This window comes from Suricata suricatta, chromosome 12 (genome assembly GCF_006229205.1).
Source record: "Suricata suricatta isolate VVHF042 chromosome 12, meerkat_22Aug2017_6uvM2_HiC, whole genome shotgun sequence".
Classification (NCBI taxonomy): domain Eukaryota; kingdom Metazoa; phylum Chordata; class Mammalia; order Carnivora; family Herpestidae; genus Suricata; species Suricata suricatta.
In genome coordinates this window covers 77,767,811-77,776,706 of record NC_043711.1, presented here as the reverse complement: position 1 = coordinate 77,776,706, position 8,896 = coordinate 77,767,811, and the positions used below count along the sequence as shown (strand labels likewise).

Genomic DNA, 8,896 nt, shown 5'->3' with positions numbered 1-8,896 from the left:
AAAGGGATAAAGGAATAGAAGGGACAAAGAAGGACATAGGGACACAGAATATCATAGGCCAAATGCCAGTGGACTTGAAGCTGCAGTGTCAAAGGTGGCAGTTCCTAATGTGAGTGTGTGCACCTGTCCATGGTTGAGTCTGTTGTGTTTGTGGTGCTGAATGTGTATTTCGGGGTCTACATCTGTAACTGTGGTCAAAGATCATAAGCAATGCCGCTCATGATTACTTGCTGGTCTGTGTGGTGGCATGGATGGGAGTCTCAGTGGGCTCCGGCTCCCACTCTGGCTGAAGGGCCCCCATGCGAGCTGCTCTGTTTCCTCCTGGACGGAATAGTACCTGGCCCTCTCTCTGCTATATCTGGGGTGATTTGTCGTCCCCCGTAGCGCGCCCGCGCACGCGCGCACACACACACACACACACACACACACACACACACACACACACACACGGGACAGCCCTGAACGAAATAATAGACTGGAAATCTGGGGTGTTGGGTGGGTCCCTGAAGCTGTGCCTCAGTCTCTTGGGATGTAAATGGCGATAGGAACTCCCTTGGCTCCTCCCCCTCGGCCTTTCTCGCTCTTCTCTCTGATTCTCTCCATCTTGCGGCTCTGTCCTCTCTCGCTATCTTGTCCATCCAATGTCTTTCCCCTCCTCGCCTTTACTTCTATGCCTCTGCCGGAGGGTGCCCTACTCCTGGCTCTAGCTCTGCCCCTACCCCGCCCTCCAGGTCTCCCGGTCCCTAGAATTCTGCCGAGACAAGATCTCTTCCCCTACTGGTCCCGGACTAGCTGAGGCGGGTGAAGGGGTCTGCGTTCTACCGTCTCCTATGTCCCCCTCCCTACCCCCGGAGATAGAAACAGACATCTGCGGGTGCATTTAAAAAGGTTTATTTTCCAGGCTGCGGGGGCAGAGAGGGTTGGGTGGGGGGACCGTCAGTTCAGTAGACGCCGGGCGAGGCGGGCTCCGCGGGCTCGGGCGCCCCCGCCAGCTGCACCAGCCTCAGCAGCAAGGCGCCGGTCGGCCCGTCCAGCTGGGTCCCGTTGCTCCGGTCGCTGGCACGCGCCCGGCGGTGAAAACCGGTGCCCTCCCGGCACTCAGGCTCGGTCACGCAGCTCTCTGCGGGGGACACCGGCTGAGCGCAGCGCGGACCCGACCCAGATCCGCTGGGCGGGACCCGCGGGACCACCCCCCCCCGGCACCGCCCCCGCCCCTGGGCCACGCCCATCGGGTCCTTCGCAACCGCCCCGCCCGCGCATGAGGTCAAGCCCACTGGAACCTCCGCACCGCCCCCACCTGGACCCCGGCCCCGCCCCTGTTCGCCTCACTCCCCCCAACTCCCGCCCCTGGCCGCCCCGGCAGCTCACCATCGTTGCAGCAGATGCCCGCGGCGGCGCAGCGGCCCCCGCTCCCGCACGGCTTGTGGCCGGACTGGCAGGGCGACGGCAGGTAGTTCTCCTCCTGGCAGCGCAGCGCCTCGACGGTGCCCACGAAGCAGCCCAGCTCGTCGCCGCAGCAGATGCTGGGCCCGAAGCAGCGGCCTTTGCCCCCGGGGCCGCAGGGGAGGCACTGGCGGGAGGGCGGGGGGTGAGCGCGGGCCCGGCGAGGCCGGGTGGGGGGAGGGGGAGGCGGGGCTCGGGGTTACTGGGGCCGCGCTCACGGGAAGGGGCGCACGTCCACTAAACTACCTTGGTTTTCAGGTGACTGAGGACACCGCTCTCCGTCACAGCCCTCAGCTCCTTCCGTCTTCCTTGTGGGAGCCCCACCCCCATCCCTGAGACTACACGGAAGACACCTCCCTTTCAGCTCTGGGGCCATCAGTGGTGTGCACCCTTCTCTCAGCTGCCCACCGCCCTTCCCGTAACTCAGACCTTCCTCTCTCGGCGCCATCACTCAAACTTGATCTTCAGCACCTACGCCCCTAGCAGAGAGCCTACTGCCCTGCCCAGAACACTTCTAGGCCCTTCCTCCCCTTTCCTGTCCCATCACCGCAAGCTGGTGGGCCTCTCTGGGTCCTGACCTCTGCTCACCTCTGTGAACTAACTGTGGGTGAAAGGAGACGGAGCCCCAGGGAGAGCATGAGGCATCTTGGTGCCTCAGACTTCCAACGATGCCAAGCAGAGGGGAGGGTAGTGTGTGGGGGCTGCCCACCTATCCACTCTAGTTTGTTCAGTAGCTCAAAATTTAGCCACCCGTGACCTGAGCACGGAGACTGGATTTCCTTCCAATGGAAATGGAAAGGAATGGATACAAGGGAATCAGCTGGACCTGCAGCACAGGAGAATTAGGCTAGGTACCCAGCAGAACTTCCTTACAGGAGGTGGCACCCTCATTCGATCGAGCTCAGAGCAATGGCTGGCTTCTGTGTGGGGTTTGGGGGGGGCTGTGGCCAGGAGAGGCTCAAGGCTGGATGGGGAAGGCCTCCAGTGCTGGCTGGAACAGAGCTGGTTCGGGCTGCAAGGCCCCCATGGGCACAGAGGAGGCCTCATCGCCCAGTTCTAACTGACTGTCCCTGAGCCCAGTTCCTGGGGAAACACCTGTCTCTCTTGCATCCCCTGCCTGCCTGGGGATGGTGTCCAGGAAGTCCTGTAGCCCGTCCTAGCCTGCCCGGCAGCCTGGCCCCCTCTGCCCAGCTGTGCCAAGCCTCCCTTCTTCTGGGCCCATCGCCTAAAGCCTGCCTCTGCCATGACTTCCCTCCATCCCAGCCCCTGCACCACAGATGCCAGCCCCAGGGCTCTGCCCCTCTGGGCAGCCCAGAGATGGGCCACGGTCATACCTGTCTCAGCTCCAGGTCAGACATGGACCTCTTGCCACCCCTCGGGCAGTTCTGGAAGTAGCAGGCGGAGGTGAAGGCCAGCAAGCCCAGGAAGCAGGCGGGTAGCATGGTGTCCGGCATCCTGGAGCAGGTGGGCACAGTGTGTGGAGCCGCTGTGCGGACTGTGCTGGGCTGCCTTCAATGGCTGCCTATTTATGTCCGCAGGTGTTCCCTGGGAGACGACGTGGCCGCCACCCCCCTCCCTCGTGGCTCCCCAGGAGCCCACGGCCTCCAGGTCCCAAGCCGTCAGCAGTGATTCAGGCATCTGGGGACGCACGTGGACCTGTCTGTGGGGGGCTGTGGGGGAGGGGTGCCAGCCTTCGTGCTGTCATTGGCAGCTGTGTGGCTGCGATGTGACAGGAGCTGCTGTGACTGTGATTGTGGCTCTCTGGACCTGAGGAGAGGGACAGATGTGAGGGGGTCTCCAGGAGACCATCCCCAAGCTTTCTGGAAGCCCAGAAGAGGCTGAGGGTCAGTGAGCCTGTCCCCAGACACAGCCCCTGAGAAAGTGATGAGGGAGGCCTGAGCGGCTGGTGTGTAAGGAGCAGGGTCAGGCCCCAGCCCAGGAGTGGTGGGACAGGGGACAGCCAGGTGTGTAGAACTCCATGAAGAGGGTTAGCTTTGTGAGAGGGTAAGTGACCAAGGACAGCACAGACCCACGGTGATGCGGACAGAGGGCTTCGTACTGACTGCACCAGAGAAGGAAATGGCTGCCATGGACTAGGCAGAGGGACCCACATGGATGAGTGGTTGGATTCCCACAGGGTGAGTGGACAGGCTTCTGGGTGAAGCTGGGGACACCCCTGAACACACACCCAGAGCAGGGTTCAGGGACTCAGAGGCTGGAGACATCGAGAACAGCTTCTTGGCATGTTCCCATCACTTCCTTCTCAGGTGGGAATATGGAGGCAGGGGAGTTTCTGTAGAGGAAAGGAGAAATCCAAACCCGGTAGGGTTCAAAGATGAGGGGCAAACCATGTGCCCCAATCCTTACCCCTGTGAGGACCCTAATTTGTGGGGACCAGGGCAGGTACCATCTCGGGCTTAGGGTGAAAGTGGGGACACAGAAGGTTTGGGAGATGGGAGGAGCCACAGCCAAATAAGCCCAGCCTGAGAAAGCGGACTTTGGTTAGTGACCCCAGGCTACTGGGGTGAAAGACTAAAGCTTCCCTCTCCTGGGCCTCCGAAGTGTCCGTCTGGTCCTTGGACCCGGGCTGGCCACACTAGCCCTTTCAGGATTTATTCCGCCCCCAGCTCTCCCAGCCCCAGGCGCTGCAGGAAAGATCTGGCTGCCTTCTCCCCACCGAGTGCTGTAAGGGGGCCAGTGTCTCAGGACCACACTCAGGACGTGCTGCCAGCCTTCTCAGGAACATCCTCTTGGGGACTGTGAGGACACTAGAGCCAATGGCCTGTCAAGAATCTGACCTCTGTTGCTCAAAACTTCATGCCTTGGGCAGGTTCCTTGACCTCTCTGTGCCTCACTTTCTTCCAGTGTGAAGTCAGGAAGATACTAGATACACCTCATAGGTTTGTGAGGACTGAAGTAATGTAATATATAAGGGCTTTAGAAAAGCCCCTGAACCATTGTGAAGCTAATTAACCACAAGATTGTATTATTATTTTTTGAGAGCGAGAGAGTGCAAGTTAGTGAGGGGCAGAGAGAGGGAGAGAGAGAGAATCCCACTGAGGGGCAGAGAGGGAGAGAGAGAATCCCACAAGGGGCAGAGAGAGAGAGAGAGAGAGAGAGAGAGAGAGAAGCAGGGCTCACCTGAAGTGGATCTTGTGCTCACCCGATATGGGGCTTGAACTCACAAACTGTGAGATCATGACCTAAGCCAAAGTCAGATACTTAACTGATGGAGCCACCCAGGTGCCCCAATAGTATTGTATTATTAATGCCATTACTCTTATTAAAAACTGAGGAGAGTTTTCCAGAGAGACTAGCTTTCTGGGTTAACCCAGGAGGAACATTTTCATTCTGTTCATGGGGCCTAGAGAGAAACTGGGTCCCAACTGTTGCCCTACTGAGACTCTGGGCTGTAGAGGCCCCAGACTGGTCGAGGCCAGCTGTGTTTAACCCAGCACCTTACCCTCTCTGCACTTCCGGTCTGAGTTATCATCTGAAAATGGATGGGGCTACACTAACTGAAGGGGTCAGGTCCTGGCACAGGCCAGGATACCCATGTCCCAACCAGTCATATCTACCAAGATCACCATTCTAAGACTTGCCTCTCACACCAGGGACTCCTTAAAGGCCTCAAGCACCATCTGCCTTGTGATGCTGGAGGGCCTGCTTCTCCCTATACCCACCTTCTTGGAACATGCATGGGCTGGAAAAGTTCTTGTTACTGTGCTGACTGGCATTTCAGATGTATCCCCTACATGTCACATGGGCCTTCTAAACACTCCATGTTCCTACACTTCCCTTATAGGTTCCCTTTTCAAATCTACTGTTTCATACCTTCTCTATCCTTACATTTCTTACACATGGACTCATGGATCTTTATTCACATGCCATTTTATTTATTTGTTTGTCTGTTTATTTGATGTTTATTTTTGAGAGAGAGAGGCTCCAGGCTCTGAGCTGTCAGCACAGAGCCTGACGCAGGGCTTGAACTCAGGAACTGTGAGATCATGACCTGAGCCCAAGTTGTACACTCAACTGACTGAGTTTCCCAGGTGCCCCCCCCCACATATCATTTTAAAAAGGATTTAGCTCTCTCACCAGTCCCTTCCCACCCTACCCCCCACAGTGCTCTCCCCCCCACCATTTTCTTGATATAATGATGTCATAATGGTCAGCTAAGTATTATGAGTTAGACTGCAAATATGTTCTCTAGGTTAAGCTATGTACTATGTTATGATGACCTTTTCATCCCTGAACAACTTTCTGTGTTCCCTGGAGTTAGTGATTGTCTTAGGTTTTCATTGTGGTCCATCTACTATTTTTATCCAGAAGTCAACATTTACTCTTCAACTCTCTCCACCCAGGCTTCTGCTGAAACCAGCACACTGAAACTCCTGTTATTAAGGTCATAAACTACCTCTATATTGACAAATTTTGTGGTCATGTCTATGTCCTCATTTTACATAATCCCTTAGCAGCATCTGACATGGGTGAGTACTTGTCCTTCAGAAGCACTTGGCTGGCTCAGTCTGTAGAGTATGCAACTCTTAATCTTGGGATTGTGAATTTAAGCCCCCTGTTGAGGAGCAAGCAAAGAGAGAGGGAGAGAGAAAACCCTAAGCAGGCTCTGCACTGTCAGCACGGAGTGCATTGTGTGGGCTCACAAGCCCGAATGGAAATCAGGAGTCAGACACTCAACCAACTGAGCCACTAGGTGCCCCTTGACCTTGACTTCTAAATGTTGGAGAATCCTAGGGCTCATTCCTACACCTCTTCTCTTCTCTTCTTTCTTGGCAACTACTTCTAACCTTATGATTTTATATATTTTCTACAAACTAGTGATTCCCAAATTCGTATCTCCATCTTGGGCCTCTCTCCCGAGTTCCAGACTTGTAGTTACAACTGCCTAATGACACCTTCCCTTAAATAATCAATAGACCTCTCCAATTTAACATGGTCAAAGTCAACTTCTGATTCTTAACTGTTCCCCTGCTCTCTCCCGGGGTTCCCTAGCTGCAGTCACACCACCACTAAACCAACTGCTCCTCACAGAACCTGAGACTCTCCTCCCTCTTTATTATTTATTAGTCCTACCCCTAAAATATATCTAAAATCTCTCTGCTTCCTTTTGCTCCTGCTCTGGAATTTCAGAATGCATTGTTTCCTTGTCCTAGAAGGCTCACCTGCCCTTAGCCCTCCCTGGGATTCACATGGCTGCTTCGATGTCATCTAAGAATAGACTTCCCTGACCGCCTACCTGGTGTATCCCTCACCCACACCTTGGTTATTTTCTTTTTTCTTTTTTTTTTTTAATGCTTTTTTATTATTTATTTTTGAGAGACAGAGAGAGACAGTGCGAGCAGGGGAGGGTCAGAGAGAGAGGGAGACACAGAACTGGAAGCAGGCTCCAGGCTCTGAGCTAGCTGTCAGCACAGAGCCCAACGCGGGGCTCAAACCCACGAACTGTGAGATCTGACCTGAGCCGAAGCCAGACGCTTAACCGACTGAGCCACCCAGGCGCCCCCACCTTGTTTATTTTCTACCTTGGGTCAATATTGAGGAGTTTAATAGTACATACTACAACCTGCATTTCATTTACTTGTCTGCTTATATTTTTTGTGTCTGTATAGCTTTTCCCTCTAGATGGGAAGCCCCAGAGCAGAGAAGACTCCATCTTTCTGTTCAGTACCGTAGCCTGGGACAGTGCTTGCCACACAGTGGGTTTTCTTTCTTTTTTAATATTTTTAAATGTTTATTTTTGAGAGAGACAGACAGAGCGAAAGCAGGGGAAGGAGAGAGAGAAAGGGAGACCCAGAATCTGAAGCAGTCTCCAGGCTCCAAGTCGTCAGCACAGAGCCTGAGGTGGGGCTTGAACTCACGAAAGGTTGAGATCATGACCTGAGCCGAAGTCAGATACTCAACCGGCTGAGCCACCCAGGCGCTCCACAGGGTTTTGAATACCTTATGAAAAGGAGGAAGGGAGCGTGGGAAGCCCTTAGTACTGGCCTCAGCTTTGCAAGGAGTTACTGTGTGACAGCGGGCAAGCCACATCTCTTCCCAAGGTTACTTGCTTGATGTACTAACCCTACTTCTATCTCACTGAGGACTTAAGGGAATCAGATGAAGGTGCTATAAACATTAAATTTTTCTGAAATATTTACAGAACAAAGAGTTGCAAGCCTGCAGATTAAACCTCAAATCTCCAAATATTCTTTAACTTTACCGTGAGACCATCTTTACTGAGAACAGGTAACAGTTACCTGCCTGGTCTCTCCTCTCAAGATCAACCCAGTGGCTGTACCACATGACCGGCGGGCTACCTGTCGGAAGGGCATTGACCTCCTTTTCAAAGGGACTCTGCTGCCGGAAGTAAGTGTATCCCTATCCCTCCTCCCGTGTTTTCCGCTAGAGTGACTCCAGGACCCTCAGCAGTGTAGACACACAAATGCTCTGTCAACTCTGAAGAGGTGAACAGCAGTGAGCACAAGTGGGAGCAGCCCCAAACTGCTTACTAAATTGAATCCAAGACGATACCCTGAGCAAGGATGTCCAACGTGAGAAAATGCTGGGCTTCGGACAGACAGGTACGGAGCTGAGCCGGATCCACGCCCCGCGTGAGAAAACACACTCCTAGGGAACGCCCAGTGTGAATATTCATCAGCTCCCTCACATTAAGCCTCAACGCGTCAGAAATGAAAAGGCCTTGTAAAAAATCTTACTTGCAAAAACAACCTATTTTAGTATTTTTTAATGTTTTTAATTTATTTTTGAGAGAGAGAGACAGCGCAGCGCGAGCAGGGGAGGGTCAGAGAGAGAAGGAGACAGAATCCGAAGCAGGCTCCTGGCTCTGAGCTAGCTGTCAGCACAGAGCTCGATTCGGGGCTCGAACCCACAAACCCTGAGATCATGACCTGAGCCGAAGTCGGACGCTTAACCAACTGAGCCACCCAGGCGACCCCCCCTCTTTTTTTTTTAAATTTTTTAAACAACCTATTTTAAATAAGAGGCAAAATAAACGCGGAGACGTATTTTTGACATCTCTCTCCAGCGCTGAAAGCCTGTGGCGCGGCAGGACGGCTGGAGTCGCCTCTGGGAGGCTCAGCGCCAGCTCGGGGTCCCGCGTGGTCCAGCCTGGTGTCCCCGCTGGGGCCAGGGGCCGCCGCCACCGCCCGCAGAGGCGCCCCTTGCGCTGTCCCAGGGGCCAGGAGCCCCGCGGCCAGCCCACCTAAGGGAAGACAGGAAGAGGCCCCGAGGGCCCCGAGGGCCCCGGGGACCCGCGGCGGCGGCAGAGCCGTGTCCTGACTGCTGAGCGCCGCTTGAGCTCGGCGCCCGCGGCCCCGCCGGCGGGGGTGGGGGGCGCCCCTGGGGACCCGGCCCGGCTCTGCGATCCCCTCTGAGAAAAGGGCGCAGCGCACCGCAAGGAGAGCGGGAAGCCAAGGCTGAGGCGCCGGAA

At 55.0% G+C, this 8,896-nt stretch overlaps 1 protein-coding gene and 1 long non-coding RNA gene across 6 annotated transcripts in view; one reads left to right on the top strand and one right to left on the bottom strand.

Annotated features, from left to right (window-relative positions):
* Window positions 1–869: 869 nt before the first annotated feature.
* AVP (arginine vasopressin) lies at window positions 870–4,928 on the bottom strand. 3 transcript variants are annotated; one of them, XM_029916263.1, is made up of 4 exons: window positions 4,907–4,928; window positions 2,778–2,898; window positions 1,369–1,570; window positions 870–1,120 (listed from the first exon to the last, which is right to left on the bottom strand). In XM_029916263.1, exons 2-4 carry the CDS (start codon window positions 2,895–2,897, stop codon window positions 942–944), a joined length of 501 nt encoding a protein of 166 aa, XP_029772123.1. In that variant the 5' UTR covers window position 2,898; window positions 4,907–4,928; the 3' UTR covers window positions 870–941. The 3 variants fall into 3 exon arrangements, with proteins under 3 accessions (XP_029772123.1, XP_029772122.1, XP_029772124.1); XM_029916262.1 differs by lacking the exon at window positions 4,907–4,928 and adding an exon at window positions 3,632–3,724; XM_029916264.1 differs by lacking the exons at window positions 2,778–2,898; window positions 4,907–4,928 and adding an exon at window positions 1,690–1,788.
* The window catches only part of LOC115273269, a 14,229-nt gene continuing 7,037 nt past the window's right edge, over window positions 1,705–8,896 (top strand). The window contains exons 1-5 of one of the 3 annotated variants that reach the window (XR_003900765.1): window positions 1,705–1,824; window positions 2,787–2,907; window positions 5,808–5,933; window positions 7,607–7,692; window positions 7,853–8,027. This is a non-coding gene — a long non-coding RNA (uncharacterized LOC115273269). The remainder of the gene's footprint in view (window positions 1,825–2,786; window positions 2,908–5,807; window positions 5,934–7,606; window positions 7,693–7,852; window positions 8,028–8,896) is intronic. The other 2 variants (XR_003900766.1, XR_003900767.1) reach the window with 2 other exon arrangements.

What these genes read in the sequence shown, in the direction of transcription:
- AVP (XM_029916263.1), bottom strand. Translation starts at nt 2,897, where the DNA reads ATGCCGGACACCATGCTACCCGCCTGCTTCCTGGGCTTGCTGGCCTTC. An exon ending in CTGACCTGGAGCTGAGACAG is followed by an intron (nt 1,571 to 2,777) that starts GTATGACCGTGG and finishes CCCTCCCGCCAG; the next exon opens with TGCCTCCCCTGCGGCCCCGG. An exon ending in GGGCATCTGCTGCAACGATG is followed by an intron (nt 1,121 to 1,368) that starts GTGAGCTGCCGG and finishes TGTCCCCCGCAG; the next exon opens with AGAGCTGCGTGACCGAGCCT.